The following is a 23262-nucleotide window of genomic DNA, read 5'->3' on the forward strand; positions in this document are numbered from 1 at the left end:
AAATGTCCAGAATAAGAAGCGTTACATTTGTGGAAATGTATCTAAGGAAGAGAGGGAATTGCTTTTTGGTATCAGCAGGGGAAGTAGAATTAGGATTATGAAGCTGGAAAAGGGGGGTGGAGTTGTCCTCATGGAAGAATGGAGTTACACCGGGAAAATGTTAAATATACTCCATGGGGATGGTAAATACCAGGAGGCCTCTAGGAGTGAGATTAACCTGGCTTACAGGAATTTGGATTTGATCCTGGAGGATAACATGCTTCAAGGGGGCTATTGATAGACAGTTATACAAGTTTTTGTGGGTACCCAAGCCAGTGATTCCTGGCATTTTTGGGATTCCCAAAACTCATAAAGATGCCCAACCCTCTTCCCCTTGAGACCCATCGTCTCTTCTTCTGGCTCTAAGACACATTGTTTGGTACTATATGTAGACAACAAGGTGAAACCCTTTTATGGGTTGTTTCATCATATTTTAATAGATTCTTGGGACTTTTTGAACAACTTTAAGGAAGTGAATTTCAATGTGGATTATATCTTCCTTACAAATCTGCTTGATGTACTGGAACATTAAAGAATTTGTTTTTTGACCTTGGTAGTTTGTGGATTACTTGGACCTTCCTGGTGACCAGTGTGCCTGGCTGAGTGTTTTTTCTCATTTATTTATATAAAATGTCTTGTTGTCTGTATATTGTAAAGTTACAGTTAAATGAAAGGCAATGCTCTGTAAGAACAGTCTACTTAGACCATGGTTCGTTGAGCCTCCCTTATCACTTCCCAAACCACAGAAAATGTCTGCTTCACATACAGTAGATACCAAAATGTACTTCTGGACTCCTCACATATAAGGCATAGACAGCACATTTCAGAAGGACATTGAACCCAAACACGTGTGCACGTGCACACACACGCACACACACACACACACACACACACACACACACACACACACACACACACACACACACGCACACACACACACACACACACACACACGCACACACACACACACACACGCACACACACACACACACACACACACACACACACACACACACACACACACACACACACACACACACACACATGTAGCTTCTTTCAAGTCCCTACAGACATGCACAGGGGCACACAGACACACAGTCATATGGCAGTCTGTGGATCAGAAAGTTTTTGTATGATGGGGAAACTTTGAATCCAATATATGTGTTCACATAGACCATTTTGTCTCCATTCTCTGTGTAAATTTAATTATATTCAAGGTGACCAAATATTCCTTCAAGACTGTTTCTTCAATCTATCCAAACCACTTGATATTTCATATACAGGCCATCAAGATGTAAACAAATTTAATGGAACTTTCAATTTAGAGATGTCTGAATTATATATTTGTTGTTTTCAAATTATGCTGTCATTTTAGCCACCAGGAACTCCAATGTGCACAACAGAGACTGGCTACTGATTGCAAAGAAGTTGGTTTCAAAATGAACATATCCATCTAAGATATCATGGTGCTATCCCATACTTCATGCAAGTCACAGGGAACAGCTAATTCATACATAAGGGTTTAAGAATCCTGGGGCCTTATTCACAAGTGAGGGTAGAGTGAATTGGGAGAGTAAGCAGAAGATGGCCATTCTGCACGTGTTACACCAGAGTGTCATGGAGAAACAGCAGCTGAGCGTTAGGAAGAAGATCTGAAGCTACTTTCCAGTCTATGCTCAGATCTTTGCTTATGTCATGAACTTTGGGTACTGTCACAGATATAGGCAGCAAAAAATGGGGTTCCTTTGTGGGGTAGCCTGTCTGACTTACAGTGGCAGAGTGAGGAGCTCAGCAATAAATGATGACCTCAGAGAAGAGTCGCTACTTCTCCATGTAGAGAAGATTGAGTTTAAGATGACTTGGTACTGTGAGAGGATGTCACCTGCACACATACACCCCCCCCCCCCCCAGGATAGCTGAGCAGATAAAGTTCTGTCACTCCTCTCCACCTCAGAGCCATCTCCAACAGATTGCTTAGCTGCTGATCAAATTCAGGATTACAAAAGTTGTAGTCAGGATTGTATCCCTCTATGGTAGAGGAGCTGGTTTTGGAAATGGTTAAATGATTACAATAGTGACTTGGAATAAAATTGCGGCTTGCATTAAAAAGATGTCCAAAATTGCTTTAACAATGAATCAGTGCACAGATTATAGTGAGGTTTGATTATCAGACTTGAAAAATAATGATTTATTTTAGAAGCACAGGAGGAATACTAGACAAGCAATTGCAATGACCATAGAATGACCAGCTATATCTTTTTTATCAACGTACATCAAACAGCAAGCCAAAATGACACAACATATTTAGCAAACAACCTCTGCAAACTTCATTTCACATTTGTTTGTTAAGATAACATGAAAGGAAGAAATTAATGAGTGTTTACCAACTCATAGTTTTAAATTGTGGTATATTCTATGCATTTCCAGCTTAACAACAGAATGTCAACATTTGTAAGACAAAATGCCATTTGTTAGGCATTATAAATACAGAAAGTTTTTTCCCAAGAGTGCACCAATATGGATGGATTTATATGAATGATGTTTGCAAAAATAATGATAGAATAGTTATTTATGGAGCCATTTAATCTGTTGATTGTTACAGTGATCTGATTTAAGCAATAAATATGATATGAGTATCAATCATGTGCCCATTTTATCTATCTGTTCTTCCCTTCTTCTGAAAAACATCCTCTGATGCTGAAATTGAATTAGTAGTATCTGCATTCATATTATCAATACCTGTTCTCCACAGTAACCAGATAAGCATCTTGGCTGCTGCATGTTTTGTTTGCTTCGTCAAACGTTATAGCAGTGGACCCAAGATAGTAACAATATATACTGTTCCTCTTCCATCCCTGAAAAGAATGAGAAAACATAAATGTTATTGCTTATAACACAGTATTATCAAACAGCCAGATAGATAGATACATTATAGATGGATGGAAGGATGGATAGATTAAAAAGGTAGACAGATAGATAGATAGATAGATAGATAGATAGATAGATAGATAGATAGATAGATAGATAGATAGATAGATAGATAGATAGATAGATAGATAGGCAAACAGATGGATAGATGACATCTACTGAGTAGCCCATATTATTGATTTAGTGAGTTTAGATACATACATGAAAACCTTAAACTATTTGTTAAAGAATATAAAGAGAAAGATATGCCCTTATAACTAAGCCATACTGTTTTATTTTGAGAGTTAGTGAGGCATTAAAGTTGTGTGGACCAAGTATAAATTAACAAAAACAACAAAAGCATTCAGAACCTGTCATTAAATGAAAATTAAAATATGTGTGTGGATATATAGATGGATAAATTGATATATAGATGGATAGACAGATAGGAAAACAGACAGATAAAAAAACTAGTGAGTAGCCCATATTAATGACTTAATGATGTTAGACACATGCATGAAAATACCACATGTTAAATAATATAAAAGAAGGCTATGGTCTTGTAAATAATATATAATGTTATATAATGTTAATATGAGAATTAGCTGGACATTTCAAAATGTATGGCCTAAAAATAACTAATGAAAAGAACCCTTTCCAATGCAAAAAATATATATATTTTTAAATCATTACATACTATACATTTATGAGGGCAGTAACATCTTGGTGGCCTCTTATCTCAGGGTGTTAAGTGTTATGGTAGATTTACATGTAACTGAGTGGGAGTAATTTATTTGGCACAATGCATGACATGTGATATGTTCTGTGTTGGAAAAACAGAAAAGGCATTAAAGCAAATAATTTGCAAGCATGTGTATGCTATGAAGAGGAAAGATGAAAGAAATGCTCTTAAGAAACATAGTACCGTATGTAAAGATTATAAAAAATGTTTAGTTTTTTTGTATTGGAAAGGGTACCACAAGATGTTAGAGCAGGTGATTGCGAGGTGTATGCAGAAAAAAATTTAACTTGTATTTGTAACTTAGATCGAATGCTACTCAATAACCAGGTATTAATGATAAGGTTTCAATCAATAGAATCTTACAGTTAATATCAGGGAAGTTGTGAACACTTTTAAAAAAATGTTTTATGAGTTTTGTAGGATTTTTTTTTTCTATACATTATTATTTTTTATATAATACTTTTAGTTTATTGATTTTAAATGCAATTTTATACAGCTGTCTTTTAACATGTTTTTGAGCCCTTTTTATATAACCACATTGCTACAGAGATATTGTATCTTTGAATCTGTTTTTAGAATGAATCCTGATATAATTAATTTGTTAATGAGATTGGTTAGGTTATAAATAAATAATTAATAAATAGGGTAGAGTGCAACAGTTTTAACTAGCTGTAAGGCCTTCCCAACAACAGTCCTCAGATTCAATTGTATTCTGATGAAGTTTTGTAATAAATGAATGAAAGTACTTAATTACTTATTTTTGTGATTAAAGCTTCTTGCAATGATTTGTCAGCATTTTTTATTTTATTTTTGAAAATTGATTTCTTTGGGAAATGATTTATATCTATGGCTGAGTTATTCATCATTGATTTCTTCGATATTGAGGTAACTAAGCTTTTTAATGGTTCTGTTTCTACAACAATATATAGAAAGCTTTTAACAAGAACTATTTTGTTTATTCTCACAGGCTGTCTCCTAGACATAGGATCAATAATATCCCCAAGCTGCTTAATGATGTCTTAGAAGGATCAGTGATACTTATGAGAGTTATGATCAAGCTGCTACCGATGTGACTAATAGGTTTCTCAATCATAGGCGTATGCTTGCTGCTTTGAAAAGGGTTCAGCTGGAGGTCATAAATATGAATAGGCCTGACCTCTTGCAACAGATTAAACAGAATTTCCAGTAGTCTCCTGATTCTTTGAGGTTAACTGAGACACATGGAACTATGACTGGGATGTTTTGTGAAATTATACTGCAACATTAGCCCATTTTGTTAACTCACAATGTTTTATCAACTTTTTGAATACCAAATCAAAATTCATTTTAGGCAGGGCAGAAATATAGGCCAAATTTTCACTCAAAATAAATTACATTCTAATCCTGGCTATTCTTTACCTATACCTTCTGTGGCAGGTAGAGCAGTATTTATTTTACATTTGTTGACCGGGCTAGTCTAGCTGGATATATGTCCATTTTCAGTAGAGGCCCGGGGAGAAAAGCTCCACACAAAACATAAAAAATGAACAGATTTAATAAAAAAAAAATAAAAATATAGAAATGAACATCAACTTGTTAATAAAATCAACATACAACAAGAACTCAAAGGAGAGATCAATCAGTTAAGTTCGATCAGTTTCAAAAAAAATTTTACCTAGTACATAAAGCATATGCAATATGGTAATTAAAATATAGATAACTGTAAAAGCTCAGGGGTAGAGAGATAGAAAGAGAATGTAATATAAGATAAAAATGGGACAGGAAGGACAGGAGTCAGGGAAAAAGAGAGGGAAGAGAGTAGAGAGGCAAGAGGAGAGGTGAGAGGACAGCAAGGGTGAAGAGCAGGGTGAAGAAGCATAAAAAGTTAAGAAAGGTTAAGGGTGGGAGGAGGTGGGGGGAGGGAGAGACAGTGGAAGGGTAGTACAACAACAACAGTTTTGTGTTTTTTAAGTAAGAGGTGATTTGTTTTTTTAAGAGTTTACAATGAGATTAAAGTTAAGCCTTTGGAGCAGTGAGCAGTACATGGTGGATGTTTTTATTGTAAGTATATTTTACAAATTTATTTACTAGAAAAAAAAATGATTGTGTTTCTTTTGCTAAGTTTAGTAAAATGTGATACAAAGTGGGTGATTTATCTGGTAGAGTGCACATGTAGACCATCTTATGGCAGACAGATGTCTAAGATGTTCAGTGAACATATTGCTTTATAACTCATTGATATGACATATAAAAGGAACCACAGTACATGGTTTAAATACAGTTCTATAAACCAATTTTAAAGTTTACTTTTGTGGGAATCATTCGGTTCATATATAATATGTCCAATAGTTAACAGTTCTTTGAAGATATACTTAATTAAAGTAATTGGAACATCCACAAAGGTTTCTCACTAAAAGAATACAAGGGCATAAGTAACATGTCCTGTACAGACCACTTCAAGGCCCTATCCCTGTATTATGTCTCCTACAGGCTGTTGAGGTGGCATCTATTCCTGACATAAAAGGTATTGTCAGACCCCACTCTGATGGACCCACTGTATATCCACAAAAAAACAGCACTGGGATTACTGATTCTAAAGGCTTAATCCTTGTCTGTGATATAAATAGGACCTGCTGGAGGGACAGGTTGTCCCCATTAATGTAAAAAGAGTTCCTCCCTAACCCAATTCAAGTGTAACTTGGACAATTGGATAGGGAACATACCTCTGAAATGTCCAGATTTTCACTGAATGTCCAGATTTTTGGCTCATAGTTTTGCTTCTTCCTCATAAATTTGTGGTTTTCTGGAAAATCAGTGGGATGATCTGATGACTGAAGTAACTAAATAATGACATACATGTGTGTTTCAGACTTCTAATCCTTCAGAAAATGTATATTAAAACAAACAATGTTACTCTAGCAAGTTTATAAGATCAGTATTTAAAATATGCCCCCATTTTTGGGCCTTTGTCCCCCCATTTTGTTGGGGCTTTGTCCAGATTTCTTGCACTAAGAGGTTGAGAGGTATGATGGGGAACATAAGATTCATCCATAGTTTGGCACCTGTGTCTCTAATGGACACAGGCCGCCTGTAAATGGGTCTTTTCCCAGGCTCCTGCTTGCAAAATGTTTCATCTTGCAAAGCCCTGCTTATACTTACCAAGGGTACCAGAACTTTTCAGAGATTTAGGATGCATGGCTAGTCTTAAAAAGGCACTTGTGGTCATTAGCCTAGTAAACACCTATGAACCAGTTGGATTATTTAAACTTTATTTTCCTGTCTACCTGTGCTTATTGAATATGTTTAGGTGCATGGGTATTAACATGTGTGAATATAGTCTTGGGGAATCGTTAACGTGTGTACACTCTATTCTAAACTTACTTGCTTACTGGGTGCTAGTGCGATTAGCGGTGGTGCTCATTGAACATGCAAGCTGGCAAGCAAGTCTACACATTCAGCATCATTGCCAGAATATGTGTTAGTGCCACAAAGTGGTGCAAACGCTTTGAGCACAGTATATAAACACATGCATGAACACAAACCTTGCACAGGCATATCTGGACAACATAATAAAATGCACGGGCAACTGGAGTCAAAGAATTAAGAGGCAGGGGAAAATAAATGAGGAAAATGTATTCAGATATAATTAGATTAGTGCACAAGCAGCATTTTTATTTATACAAGTAATCCTGTTAGCTTATGGACACATATATATCAATAAAAATGAGATGTTGGCAAAGGATGTGAGAAGGACATAAAGTTAACAGAGTGGAATTAATGTGATAATTTTTTATAAAATGCTGAGTTTAGATAACAGTTAGAAAGGACAGTGGATACATTAGGGCACATTTGCATAAACTGCAGTCATACCTCTCAACTTCTTAGTACAAGAAATCTAGACAAAGCCAAAAATAAATGGGGGAATAGGTTCAAAAATAGGGATACATTTTCAATATTGCGCTTATAAAATTAGAAAGTTGCTGGAATGACAGGTTTTGTGATACCATGCATTTTCTGAAGAATATGAAGTCTGAAACTCAAACATCTGTCATTATTTAGTGACTTCAGTCCTCAAAGACTTTCCAGAAAACCAAATTTTTTATGAGGAACAGAGCAAATAATCTGACACAAAAATCTGGACATTCTGAAAAAATTTGGACAGTTGTGAGTCATGATCATATCAGATGTGTATCCAGAAAGTTATCTGTCGTAACTAACAGCATTCTGTATTCTCCACCAATCATGTAAAAACAAAAATAAATGAACCCTACAACTTTGGGATCATGCACTTCACAAAGGGACATTTTTGGCCACCTGTTGTCACTTGTAACCATAAACAGGGTATTTAATGTCATAATGTATATCAATGTGGATAGGCTGTATTTAGTTGTATATCACAAATGGATAAGTGCCTATGTGAGACTTGATAGAAACAATCAGATGTAATGTTGCATGTGCCACATCAGTGCACTCACATAATGTTGGCCTTTGTTGGAATGGAACAGCCACCTATGGAAGTTCACAAGCTAACAAAATGTGTGATAATCACATGGATCACAGGCAGAGTCTTACCACATCTGTAAGACACAGCCTATGTGAAGTCATAGCATCACATCATTGAGTTGCAAAGCAGTTATTTTAGGTAAAAGTGATGGGGAAACACCTCTCCCACTGCAACTGTGCACAGTACAACTGTGGTGGATGTCATTCATACATAGCAATATTCAGTCACTGTGGGGTTAGAACACCTACCTCTGTGACCACGTAAATTACATGATATTGTGTAAACTGAATATGCAACAGGAGACGTTATCCTACAGTTGTGAGATAATGTGTATTTGAAGGCATTACATCATCTTATCACTGCAAGACATACATGTGCCTGTAATTTGGTTAAAAAAATGGTGCAATCTGCCTCCTTGTCACAAAATATTGCATGATGCGAGGTATGCACAAACACACGTGTTGCATAATGCAGTCATCTCTGTGAAGGTAGAAGAAGAATCATGCACAATGCATCAATAATCATGGATTCAGACTCATAGCTTACTAAGGCAATAAAGTAAAGAACATTGTATCATTTTTTTTTACATCAGAGGAAAAGGCTTACTCCTTTCTGTAGAAAATTCAGCAAATTGCATCATCAATGTTCAAAAAAGAGCTGTCTTTACTAGAATGGACAGAAAGTATTGAAAGAGAAATCTCTAGCAGTACATGTACACATTAGAAATGTAGGTGGAAACATTGTTATCTACATATGTATTCACAATCATATGGACAGAGCTGAGTTTAAGTACTTCCTGGCTTTGAACACACTGCATAATTAAAACTGCATGCTAGAGAACATTGCATGACTCGCAAGTGCAACATGAGATGTTGATTTGTAAGTGTGACAGTGAACATTTGAATGGATGACATCACCATTGTTTTAATAGGGCAATGTGTCTGTTAAAAGAGAAAGTGGTAAGAGATCCCAGTAACAATGTACACCTATCGGTCTACTTTCATTCATTAAATTTACACTTACCCAAACCACTAAAACATGAGACAAGTTCAACAAATCCTTATTATATTGAAGCAATGAATTACCAATATTTTTCTCAGGAAAACGGACCACTTGGCCACCAGAGTAAACTTTGTCGTTTTCCCCACAGTAGTGCAATCTCAGAGTTGGTATATTTAGCTAGGGGGGATGTGGACATTTAATTTGTGCCCATTTTTTTGTTTTCTCCTGGTGACCAAGTGGTTTGTTTCCCTGAGAAAAAATATCAGTGATTTGTTCCTTTGATAAAATAAGGATTCATTGAAGTCATATTGTGTTTTAGTGGCAAACGTAACTGTAAAATCTATGAATGAAAGTAGACCCATACCTACACATCACATATGCAGCTGTAGCCATTTGTATACCTTACAAGACAGAAACTCACAGCAGTCACTCACTGATGGATTCAAACAACCTATCTAGTTGCACAATCTGGAGGACACTGTATCAACAACCAGCACTAGAGGAGAAGTTTGATTGCAGCTATGACATAGCATCCATATGTAGGAATTATTTTAAGTTGTTGGCAAAAATGTGTGCTGCCTAGGAATTATATAAATTTATAGGGGAGCCCTCTCCCAGTGTAAGTGTGTCTCCTAGGTGGAAGTGTGCACAATGGATCTTCTGATAGAGTCAGCTCTGCATGAGAGTAAAGACATATACACAGAGTCATACTACTTAAGCAATGTGGGATTTGAACCACTAACCTATCTAGTTACACAATCTAGAGAGCACAACATCAACACAAGCACTGCAGGAAAAGATGGATAACAATACTGACAAAATGCACATTTTAAAAGATGACATTCTTGTCTTGCAGGGAATGATTTTTGGCTAAAAATGCAACAGACTAATGGAGTGTAGTCTCACAGTGTAAATATCTCTTAAAAGTGAAAGCCTACACAATGGATATTATGATGCAACCAATTCAATGTAACAGTGCAGATACATACACAAAGTCATAGTTTTTATGCCAGGCTTGATTTGAACCACCTACCAATCAAGTTACACAATCTAGAGAGCACAGTTTCAGCCACACATGCAACAAGCGAAACCTGACTTCAAAACTGAGACAGTACACTTTTCAAAGGATGACCTCATCCATTTGTTGCAGAGAAGATGTTTGTGGTAAAAGTGGACTAGCATTATATGGGATTTCTCTTACATTTGGAAGATTTCTCCTCAGTAGAAGTGGACACAGCACATCCATTGATGAAGCCATACTTAACTAACACTAGAGTGTCTCACACACACACAGACACACACACACACACACACACACACACACACACACACACACACACACACACACACACACAAACACTAAAAGTAGTAAAGTGTGATACCATTACTCCTATATAACTATTAGGCTGCTGAATGTCATGTTTACCCTAAAGGATGTTACAATTGATATAACTGTGATTAAGGCTGATGGCTATTAGGGTGACTACAAAATAACCCAACTAACAAACTAAAACAATGGGTGAGAAGGTCACACAGAAAAAACAATCAGTAAAAACTAAATGAAAACTCCAGCCAAGCTAGAACTTCAACTTTGTGACCTCTCAAACTTCCTGTATCAGAGGCACATGGGATAGCAGTGGGTTCATAACATATAACACACAATTACACCCATACTGTTAATATGGAAAAAACATTACATAATTGTATGACATACTTTTGGATTTGAACTCTTGACAGTGTCATAAAAATGTATAGACATGAAGATTATCTCAACTCCACATATGGAAACTCATAATTTACTATGTTAAAAGCAAATAACATGTTAAAAAAAGGGAACGTATAGCCATCAGCTTTAATCATAGTTATATCAATTATAACATCCTTTAGGGTGAACATGACATTCAGCAGTCTAATAGTTATATAGGAGTAATGGTATCACACTTTTTTTGTCTGTTTTGCAATAGTGCAGTGGACTTAAGCATATTTGCATGGAAACTGTTGTAGGGCAATTTACAACAAAAAAAATCACAAGTATTTGATGTAAGACATGAATTGCTAGGAATTATGCAAATGCTGAGGACATACACTGATAACACAGAACGGGGTGCAGAGAAAGAGAGGGGGAGAGGGAAACAGACAGACATAAAACATTTCTGCTTGCGAGCCATTTCTGGCTGACTTTGTTAAATATTACTCAGGTTTTTGTCATCATTATTTTGTCATGATCTCTACAATGAAGTGTTCATAATAGATAGCAAGCAGATTAACACAGAAGCAGGATAGTGGTGGGTTAATAAAATATGTAGCCAAAAGTTACACACAAAATAATCATATAAAAACAGTCAATAAGACTTTGACATGCATCTACATTAGAACACTTAACACTAGACTAAATGCAGTCTGTACACCTAAGTGTTATCTCAGCACACCACATTGGAACTCCTAGTTTACACTGTTTAAAATCTCATAATTGAAGGGACAGTGAGAACATATTGAAACAAGGAATATGGCAGACATTAGGCTACATCAAAACTGACAATTGTAAAATCCCATAAGCTAAACATTACACCAGGCAGCCTAATAAATATGCAAGAGTAAAACCTGATGAGATGGAAGGGGAAACAGACAGAAAGAGATGGAGACATGGAGTGAGAGAGAGAGAGAGAGAGAGAGATGCAATAGTTTTATTTATGGGATATGTCTGCCCATCTTTACTGTGTGTTACTCTTTGGTTTCTCCTCATCATTATTCTGTTGTGTGCTATCCAATAAAGTGTGTTCAATAGTGAGCAAGCAGGGTAGGGGGCTAGAAACAAGATTAACACAAACTGGATGAAGCCAGTTTAATATTTCACCCTTATGGAGCTGGAATGTGTTCATAAATGTTTTAATGCTTTATATCTATTTCATTTCCTCTTTTTACTTGGTTCATGACATGTAACTTCAGAGAAATGAAGATGTTTGCACTTAACCCATAATAGGTTGACATCTTTCTGGAATCAAACCCTTGACACTAAACAAAAACAGCAGTCTATAGCCATGTGAGTTATCACAACACACCACATTGGTACTCTTACTTCATGACATCCAGCAGCCTGATAAGGGTTACACTAACTGCCTCAAAGTAGTGTCTTTACTCTATATTCCTATAGCACAGCAGGTTTAAGCACATTTGCACAAAGACAATCGGGCTAGTGTTCACGATGGAATACAAGTTCCCAGTTTTTGCCATAGGATATTAAATTACATTCAGTGTTACTGAGCACTGGTGCATAATGACAGTGTGCAAACATTGAGCACAAGAAGTGAAGACTTTTTGTATGGGCCATTTTTGGCCATATGCTGTGTGTGATTCGATTTTTTGACCAAATTAAATGTGAAAAATGGGTTGATAAGACAGTGGAGAAAATGGGGGCAGGCAGAGGGGAGGACACGGGAATGAATAAAGGAATGTGTAAGATAGTGGTGGGAAAGCACCATAGCTATCCAATTCTTCACAATTTAAATGTAAATTTGTAAAAAGAATTTGATGAATTTGGAGAGTCACCACAACAGGGATAGGTGACAACAACAAAATAATGTTGTACAGCCAATTGAACCAAATGCGGTGTGTCAAGAAGACACATAGGTGAAGTGGAGAGCTATGTATGAGGCATATTTTTTCTTTTTTTTTTTTCTTTGTGGAACAGATGCTTATCTTTTTGTGTTTTTACTTTTTTTCATAGAGCACAGACATAAAAAACATACAAGACAGACAGGGATGGTGATGGACACAAAAGTTTGGGGACACCATGACTGAGATAGGTAGGGGACACTGGAGCTGCATACACATCCAGTTTGAGAACAGTGAGAATCTAGTCCTCACCCTTGGAACTGTCATCTCTGTCTCCTGTCTCATTTCCCCTGGGTCAGTGCTGGATGTGGCAAAGATTTTGCAATATGACACAGAACCCTTTCAACTCTGCCATTTCAGGAACTGATGCCCCTCTCCATGATGTCCTTCACCAGCCCTGTCAGCTTTTGATGGGTGACAAAGTCGTTACCTCCAATACTCCTAGTGGTTACCACTGCATCAGCAGCTGGGGTAGAACTACCTGATGAAGTTGGAGCAGGAGCTGTGGAGATAAAGCTCACAGGTTGTGACCCAGATGTGCAGGGTGTTTGTGTTGCTTGTGGTGGTGCCAAGGCAGCCATCTGTGGAGGTATGGTGGGCCAAACTGCAGCAGTCTGGCTAGCTGCCTGTGCTAATGGTGATTTGGGTTGCAGCAGAAATGTATAAAGAAAATGAGATAGGGTTGGGGCAGACAAGACAGAGATAAGAAGATCAATACTGCAGCATATATTTTTCAATACATAAAGAAATACGACACATAACTATGTTTACCTTTGCCACATACAGATATGATATGAAGGCATTAATGTGTCATAAAATAAATCAATCTCATTGTTATTATAAATAAAATACAAACAGTTATTTGACTTGTCATAGTGGATATATATTTTCTAATTTAGTTTATCCATTTTGAAAATTTGAACTTTTTATGTCATTTAGTGATGTAGTAAGTGATTTTTGTATGCAATGCTGTAATAAAAGCTAATTTCTACTGCTGGGAATTGAACCCACACAGCAAGAGCTATTAGAGCAAGCATGCATGCTTGGTATATACGTCAGGTATGCCTACTCAAGCTCGTATGGGCTGATGCCCTGAAATTGATCTGACTTGCACTCATACCTGATTCATACTTACCCCAATGCCACTATGAGGTGAGCTAGTCTCTCCTTATGCACTTCCTTATTCAGGAAAATAGTCTCAGCAGCTGCACAGAGCATAAAATACAAGAAATGGAAACATAATGAATAAATGTATTAGCTAGCAAGTCAATGCTATATCATTGACTAGTGATGGTTCACTACACTTACACAACAGAGGGGTGTTGGCAGTCTTAAATTCATCCTCCTGTCAGCTCAGGAGGACCTGTTTGTGCCTCTTCATGTCACTGTCATGGTGACAACATTTTTCCACATAGTGTAAATGCCAGTTGCACTAGAGACAGCCTTGGCCAAGCTATTCCAAGCCTCAGAGACCTGGTGTAGTCCCACTGCAAAATCCTGTGGCTGTATTGCTTGACAAGGACTGCCACAAAAATAATGGACTTCCCTTCACACCACCTTTGGGCTTTAAATGGAGCACCATCTTCAACTTCACCTGACATGTCTATTGAACTTCACTGAGAATTATTTGCCTGAATTTAAGGCCAGTTCTAATCTCATGTGCACCAGCCTGTGTGCAAAGACTCACAGCCTTGCCAGCTGCATTTGGGCAACTGAAAGCACAAAAATGTTTTTTAAGTGACATTAGGAATGATTCCTTCAAACAACAATGAAGGTGTGAAATATGGCAGTGAGACCTGGCCATGCGTGACACTTATCTACCCTATTTCCACATGTCTGTGTGCAGTCATGAAATGCTCTATGACAGGGATCTCAAATGCATGGCTCTCAGGCCTCAGGCAGCCTTCAATCAAATATAACTCTGGGTGGAGGGAGTTATACTGCTATATTCCTAACTGCACTGACGACCCTTCTTTTTCCTTTTAAAAGTAAGGAGCTCAAATGAATGTGCTGGTCTTTGTACAGCAATCCTGGTCATTTAAGTGTGCAACCTCTGCTCTATGATGGTGGTTATAATCATTGCTATTTAGAGGTAAAATGTTATGAATCGGGACATAATGGTTTGCTGGGACATTCACAATATAGATATTTATACTACTTGGGAATTGAACTCATGAGAAAAAATAAAGGATTAAATGGTAAATGTTGCTTATTAAATGATGTAATAGTTCTCAAAAAAGAAAGACAAGTGATTTCATTTCTTGAGCTGATTTTACATTCATTTTAACAGTATACATTTGCTTCAGCTAAGGTCTTGAAGCCTTTATTAGTGATGCCAGTACAGAGCTGCACTGCATTTTTGCTGTTTTAAGTAGCCTAACTGTTGTTATTAAGCCATGGCTTCATTCTTTTACACTGAAAGTATGTCAAGCTAGATCAGGACTTGTCTTTGCATTGGGACAGTTCCAGGCCAATCAGTTCAGAGCTAAGGGTCTGAATTCCAAAGATACTGTTTGCTGTGATTTTTTTAAATTACTGTTTCATTATAATAGATCTACTACAAGTCAGAGAAAGACAGATAAGTGCTTTCATTTCAAACAAGAATAGCGTGACTGTTAGGTGCTTGTTTGGTGCCAGGATCCATCAGATCATGCATGCACTCAAGTCCTTGAAGAACAAGTACCAGTATGACTGTGTCACAGTTCATGCCAGTGTCAGTGACTTGAGGTGTACTGCCCTGGGTTATATAAAGAGAGATATGATGGAGCTCTCAGACTGTATGTCCAATGCAGGTGTGACCCTAGCACTGAGCAGTATTCTACCTCTTCCAAGGAGGATGCAACAATATGAGCAAAAAAAAAAAAAAAAATGACTTCAATAATTGACTTGGGTTTTGGTGTCATTCAGAGGGGGTCTAATATTTGTCAGCCTGAGAAGATATGATCGACAGATCGTGTGCTTCGCCAGAGCTGACCTGCATCTGTCCTCTGTAGGGTTTTAGTTATTGGCAAAGACATTGTCCACCTAAATAGTGCCTTTTTTAGGCAATGCCATCCTGACAAACCTACCACCATAATGAAACAAGCAAAGAAAAATATGAAGGTGTTACTGATCAATGCTAGGAGTCTGAACAAGAAGCTCCACTCCCTACAAGCCCTTTTCACCCTGGAAGACATTGATGTCTGTGCAGTGACTGAGACATGGTTTAAAATAACAGAGCACTGCGGCTGTGAAGGGATATAATGCTTTCCACACATTTAGACCAGCTAATGCACAGGATGGAATAAAGGTGGAAGCGTATCAATCTATACAGAAGAGACTCGCATCAAGGCTTGTAAAGCAGCATGATGCATTAGAGATTCTTTGTGTCATAATACCCATCAGAAAGGTCCAGTATCAAACACAGGAAAACCATAACTACAGGAACTAGAATAACTCAGTATTAAACCCAATACCATTTTCCTATGTGATCTAAACTATCCAACTATAGACTGGGAAACCTACACCACCACTAATGCACAAGAGACTGGACTTTGTCACTACACATGCCCTGGTACAATTAGTCAGAGTACCCATGGGCTGGGGGGGCATCTTTTATCTTGTCATTACTAATATGGGGACATCTTGCATCATTCCTTTTGTATCTTCATTACTTTTTAGGTCTGACCATAAAGCGGCCTCCTTTGAAATAAATCTGAAACCAGAGATCCCTTCTTCCCAATGTACCTTTAGAAATTTCTTTAAAACAAACTACCTATTCCTAAGTGATGCATTTGTAAGCTTCAAATCCTCACCAAACACAGTTAACTCCACAGAATATGCAGAAATGTACACCACTGCACTAGACCAACATGAAAACAACTTTAATGATGCAGCTGTACCCTGTGGGAACAAGTGCAGGACAAAGTCCAGAAACAAACCCACATGGTGGAACCATAATATCAACAAGATTTATAATAAAAGGAAAACAAATTTGACCAAAAGTAAAAAGAGCAATTCCCAGAATGTTAGAGCCCTTGTCACTGAAATAAACAACCCAGGAGCTTAATAAAATCTTCCAATGCCATATTTGAGGCTGAAATGGCTACCCAAGCCAAAGACAATCACAAAGCATGTTTTTGTTATGTTCATAAGCTTAAAAGCACAGCAATGCATTGAGCTGATTGTGAATGATGTAACTTACACTTAAGCTGAATCTATAGCGAACCTACTGGCTGATAAATTTAGCTCTACCTTTAACCTTTTCTCCCTTCCATCTGTCTCTCAAGATATACCTTAAACTGGTTTACCTTCAGCTATCATGTAAGACCAGGTCCTAAAAGGGCTATTAAACGCTGATAATTCTGCATTGATGGACCCTCACATTATCCCTGGATGCATCTTAAAAAGCACAAAGTATGATTTAGCCACACCCCTAACAACACTGTTCACTCTTACACTCCATATAGGCTTTGTACCATGCAAAAGGAGAACAGCTACGTCATTCTGCACTGACCCAGAAGTCTGACCAGCCTCATATGCAATACCACGGAAAGACTTATCATGGAATTAGTCAGGACATAGGGAACTTTCAAGCACTAGAATCATCTCAGTTTGGATTTGTCAAGGGCAGGTCATGCTTACTTAACCAGGTAGATTTTTTGAAAAGGTCATCAGTGCAGTAGATGAAAGCAAAATGGTATTCACTGTGCACCTTGACCTGGCCAAAGCTTTTTTTTTTTCTCTAAACATCTTTATTAAATTTTCACATATGACAAACAATTACTCACTCTGGGATAGTAGAAAAGCTAAATAAACTTGGAATAAACCACTATGTCACCAGCTGGCTTGCCAAATGGCTCACATATAGGATGCAGATAATCAATATAGGGGAAGTTATTTCCACAAACAGACCCATCATCAGTGGAGTTCCGCAGGGTTCTACATTTTTGAAGTGAAAGCCAATACCAGAAGGCTCTGGCTGACTAACTCTGCAGACAAGTGAAAGCTAGGAGCAGTCACTGAATCCTTGAATGACTTATCCATCCTGTTGCAAGGTTTATCTCAAATTACGGACTGAAACTAAATGCCAAAGAATCTATTATTGCATCCTTTGGGAAGTTTGTCTACCTCAGGGAACAATCATATTGACAATACACCCCTAAAAGTTGATCGAGTTTTTTGGGATTTGGGAATTTATGTGTGCAATGACCTAGATTTTGATCTGCATGTACTTATAGCTGTAAGAAAGTCCTTCTGTATTACACAGCTTATAAACAATTTGTGTCTAGATCTAAGGATGTCATTGCCCCCATTTACTCAGCCCTCATTAGGTCAATTATTAAATATAATGCTCCCTTTGGAATGTATCTGTCCAGACACATGCAACAACTGGAATGTCCACAGAGATACCTTACTAAAAGGATACAAGGCCTAAACAACATGTCCTACATGGGCCAAATTAAAGACCTGTCACTATATTCAGTATCCTACAGACTGCTAAGAGGTGACCTGTGTCAGGCAAACAAGGAATATTCTGACCCATCACTGATGGATTTACTGAACATCAGCAAGTCAATGACATCAGAAATATTCAGTCTAGGTATCTAAACCTCTTCTGTAACATCAACAAAATAGTTTCAGTCCTTGGTATATTTCACAGTGGATACCCCTGCTCTTGAACAGACTTCTCATCCACATGAAACAAAATTGTCCCCTATCCACTTTCAATAGCAATTTAGATCTATGGATGGGAAACAGAAAATTTTCCTCAGGACTGCTCCCTGTTCTACTAATGGACAGATGCAGGTCCTAAATGCCTTACTCCATGAGTGGCTCATCTCATATTTTCTATGGAATGATCCCAGTTTTTCTTATTAGGGGTAATATATATTATCGAACATGGGATGTATAAGACCTGTCCATTAACAAATGTGACAGGTTATTTTGATCACAAAAAGGTAAACCAACTAGGCTTAAAATGGCTTGCAAATGCAACTTTCTTAGCACTTACCTGTGAACCTATTAACTGTGAATGCCACAGGAAAACTTACTTTTGAAAGGTGCATGTTGAGGTATACAAATTTCAACAAGGATGGAGGTAAATTTAAGAGATGCTTCTGTGTGTGTCACTTTAATTCTTTATGGGACCATAATTTTATGTAAAAAGCCATTATTTGTGCTTATCAGTACATGTAATTTGGCTGGAGTTGCATGGCATGAGTCATACATGTTGGGGTAGGTTCCACACATACTTTACATGACATACTGTCTTATACACAAAATTATTACATGTGAAAAGTCATATACTTTTAATTGCACATTGTACTTCTGCAAGTTTATTTTACGTTAACTATCATCACTGATATGCCTAACATAATGTACACATGTAATATTTGAGATATCTAGCAATGAATAATAACAGGTGTATTGTTAAATTCATGATTGTAATTATCATTTGTGTTTATTGCTACACTATTAAGGAAAAATGAGTGACAATACTAATTCTGCCCTCTCTTTAAAATGATCTGTAAACTAGATTCAAATTCCACATTACCTCTTCTGTTTTTTCAAGTTCACTGCAATTACACAATTTGCCGCTGAGATAGCTAACTGACAGATGTATTTTCTTCACTCAGTAAAGTCCACAATATGGATAGCTGTGCACTAGCACCAGACTAATTTGCACTACTGATGGCATTTCAAATAAAAATTTTCATTTTTGCTTTCAGATGTGAACCAACATTGTACACTGCCAAACACTGTGCAAAAAAAAAAATAAGTAGGATAGCCTAATGGTTAAGGTGTTTGCCTTACAGCTTAAAATGGCTCGCAGGGCAGTTAGCCTAGTACTAACCTATGAACCTATATATATATATATATATATATATATATATATATATATATATATATATATATATATAAAAAAATCAATGAAAAGAACACTTATAGCATTAACCTGCCCCATTAGTTCTTTTAACATCCGCTTGCCACATCAGAGCTTGCATTTGTTTCACACATTATCAGGCCTTATTGTAATGGTAATTATTGAGAAAGGGGATACAGCAGATGACATTAACTCATTTTGACACAACATCTACAAATACTTTTTAGAGGGAATATATTACTGTCATGATCACTACTTGGGAGATATGGATAAGTCAATCAGTATGTATTATACACATTTCTACATTTATCATATTATTGATTTTATGTTATCACACATTAGAAATTGTCATATTTATATCATGTATATCAAATGTTGTCATTAGTAATATGGATGTTGGAGTTTCCAACAAACGTGTAGCAGCAACTCACAAGGACAATAGATAACATATTTATCACTTTTCACACAGACCTGAGATATTTGATTCATATACAAAATGTGTGTCAATGTTTATTCTGAACCCCTGAGTAAAATTATTTGTAAACTGGATTCATATCCTGCATTACCTTTTCTGTTTCTTCAAGCTCACTGCAGTTTTATCTTCTGCCACAAAGATAGTTGCCTGACAGGTGCATTTTCTTCACTCAGTACTGCTCAGAGAGCTGACAGCTGACAGCTGTGCAAAAGTGCCAGGCCCATTTGCTCTACTGATGGTATTCCATCCATTCCAAATTTTTATATATATATATATATATATATATATATATATATATATATATATATATTTTTTTTTATGCCTTGGGACATGAACCACTGTTCACTGCCAGTGACTGCTGAAAATCAACAGTATGCAATGCCATGCAACATGCAAAGTTGAAGCCCCCCCAGAAAAAAACAACAAAAGATACATTTTAAACCATCTCCTACTGTTTTCTTGTCTTATAACATCAAAATGTGCACACTAAACACCGATACTTTCACACAAGCAACACCCTGTCTAGACAAGAATCTTGACATCATGGAATTAACATGACACGTTTGAGACTATTTTCACTATTTGCTGCAGACACAGCTATGTTATGAAAAAGTGAAAGTAGGTAACATATTCTATAGGTGTGACATTGTATCACTTTACATTGAAGGTCCAAGCTAAGCATTTTTAAAGTTGTCCTTTGTAATTTTCCATTAGATGTAAAGATGAATGAAATATTTGCAACAGATAAGCTAATACTTCCTGTCACAACAGTAATAAATATTTGAAATACTACAGTTGCTTTCTTCTCATTCTTTTGTGAGCATCATTCCTTTTTATAAGTTTCTAACATGAATGCAATGTTATTTGTATTGGTTTTGATATGTGTTTGTATGTTTAACTGTTATGTACTTCATATGAATTTAGTAATGAAACTGTTGTAAAGGTTATCTTCCATGTCAGTCAATGTAATCCCTGATTTTTTGGCAACTCTCTTCTCCCTGATATACCCTCAGTAAATGTGTATCAAACTGTCAGGAGTGGGAAACACTAATTATTCCTGCAGTAAGACTAATAAGTCAAACTCGCAAGCCCTTAGCAAGCAATACTTCTCTATACCCATTCTTGCATTGCTACGTCTTAATGCATGGAATAGTGTAGGTCCTCACATATTTACCTGACAAGCACATAGTGCAGATTGTGTGATTCATGAATGTAAATGAACTGACACCTGATTTGCATATTCACAGTGCTCACAATGATGAGTCTGCACTATATAAGTGTATCGTGTTGGTAAGGTATTTGTATCATAGTAAGGGAGACTTTATCTAGAAACTTCAACACTGCTATTTCCCTGCTGGAATTGCAATTGTTTGGGTACATTCATACAGAGTTCTGTCAATGTATATGATGTATATTTCAAAATAAATTGTTTTAAACATTAGGGATGGCTTATGCTTAACATAGCATTCATTGCTGTTTGCAGACTATCCACTGGGGTTGTCATAGCATGTTATATGTTTAGTTTTTTATAAAGTAAACTCAGGTAATGTTACCTGCCTTTATAGAAACATTTTATGTGGGCATGTTATACAAAATTGTTATTTGAGTAGTAGTAATTGCAATGTTATTTTGTAGTCTAAGAAATGAGTTAAGCCTGTGATATGTACTTGACATTATATGGAGGTTATCCCAAATGGTAAACATGTTTCACATCTTACATTTTTAATTGACATGTTGTTTTATAAATGCTGCTATCTATTATGGACTTACACATCATTCTTGCCATCCTTAAAGCATGTTATCATTGCTTTTAATTTTTCTTTCTTTTTTTTTTTTTTGGTTGGTGGGGGGATTATAGACTTGTGTATTACTTGTATATAGTACTAGTACTAGAGAGGTGTGCATTTAATTTATGCTCATGACATACTAAATATGTTCTTATTCCTTTTGTGGCCAGTTACTTTGCTTACATTCCTGACACATACATTTTTCTCTTAGCCTTCATCACATTTAGGGATATGGCTCACAGGAAATCTAGACCTCATAAACTACCATTTTCAGATGCTGAGAATGAGGTTATAGCCCAGCCACTCCGGTAACATGGGTCACACATATTAAAGACAGCCAGCAAGTCCTTCTATGACAATATCTGTCTGCAGGTGGTCGGTGATGTCAATGCTGTGGGTGGTGATGACCATGGTTATGATCCAATCTGATCTGACACTGGCTAGTAACATGATCAACAAAACCAAAAACTGAATGGCTGATATAGCATGGAAATGGAGAGCTACTGGTGGTGGTCCTGTCAACTGTAAGGGATCTGGACAGCTGATCAAGGGTCTCCAGTCAAGTGTTTGACATAGGTGCTGAGCTGGAGGTTTACCAAAGTGTGTTACTTACAGTATGAAGCTCTAGATATGCCCTATTAATAATTATGTTATTTATATCTATATCTATACATCTATACACATCTATACACATACACACACACACACACACACACACACACACACACACACACATATATATATATATATATATATATATATATATATATATATGTATATATATATATATATATATATATATATATATATATATATATATATATATATATATATATATATATATATATGGATCTGCTTCACAAAGTCGAAATATAAAATAACGGAAGACGAATTTGCCAAGACGAAAAGAATGAAACTTTACAAAATGGTACATTTTTACCAAGGTAAATAAACACTTGCCCAGCAGTTATGTGAAAACACAACACAATGTATCAAACCCACTCAGGCAGGGGGCTTTACCCCCTACACCCCCCTAACTATATATACCAACTCCGGGATCTCACTACAGTGGAGAAAAGGCCATGCTTATCATCCCTCTTCCATCTCTATTTTATCTGTCTATGAACATCTGGTACTGCTTTTCCATGATCACCTGCAAATTACAAGACCCATTTTGATTTCTATTACTATACTGAAAGGAGACTTCTGTCTACATTATCTTTTTTTTTTTAAATCCCACTTACATCTATTATTGCTTAACTTCAAGTTTATGTATCATAACTTTAATCAGTTTTTCTTTTATTTCTAACTCTCTCTCTTTCTCTCTGTTATGTTCATTACTTGTTATCA

General features: G+C 36.6%; 1 protein-coding gene across 1 annotated transcript in view; it reads right to left on the reverse strand.

Annotated features, from left to right (window-relative positions):
- Positions 1-23262, reverse strand: part of LOC122796781 (macrophage mannose receptor 1-like) — a 1193236-nt gene that overhangs the window by 561829 nt on the left and 608145 nt on the right. The window contains exon 10 of the mRNA XM_044065508.1: positions 2779-2894. Within this exon, the coding sequence (XP_043921443.1) occupies positions 2779-2894 (116 nt within the window). The remainder of the gene's footprint in view (positions 1-2778; positions 2895-23262) is intronic.

The sequence above is a fragment of the Protopterus annectens genome, chromosome 3.part0, assembly GCF_019279795.1.
Source record: "Protopterus annectens isolate FY-2018-M chromosome 3.part0, PAN1.0, whole genome shotgun sequence".
Lineage (NCBI taxonomy): Eukaryota > Metazoa > Chordata > Ceratodontiformes > Protopteridae > Protopterus > Protopterus annectens.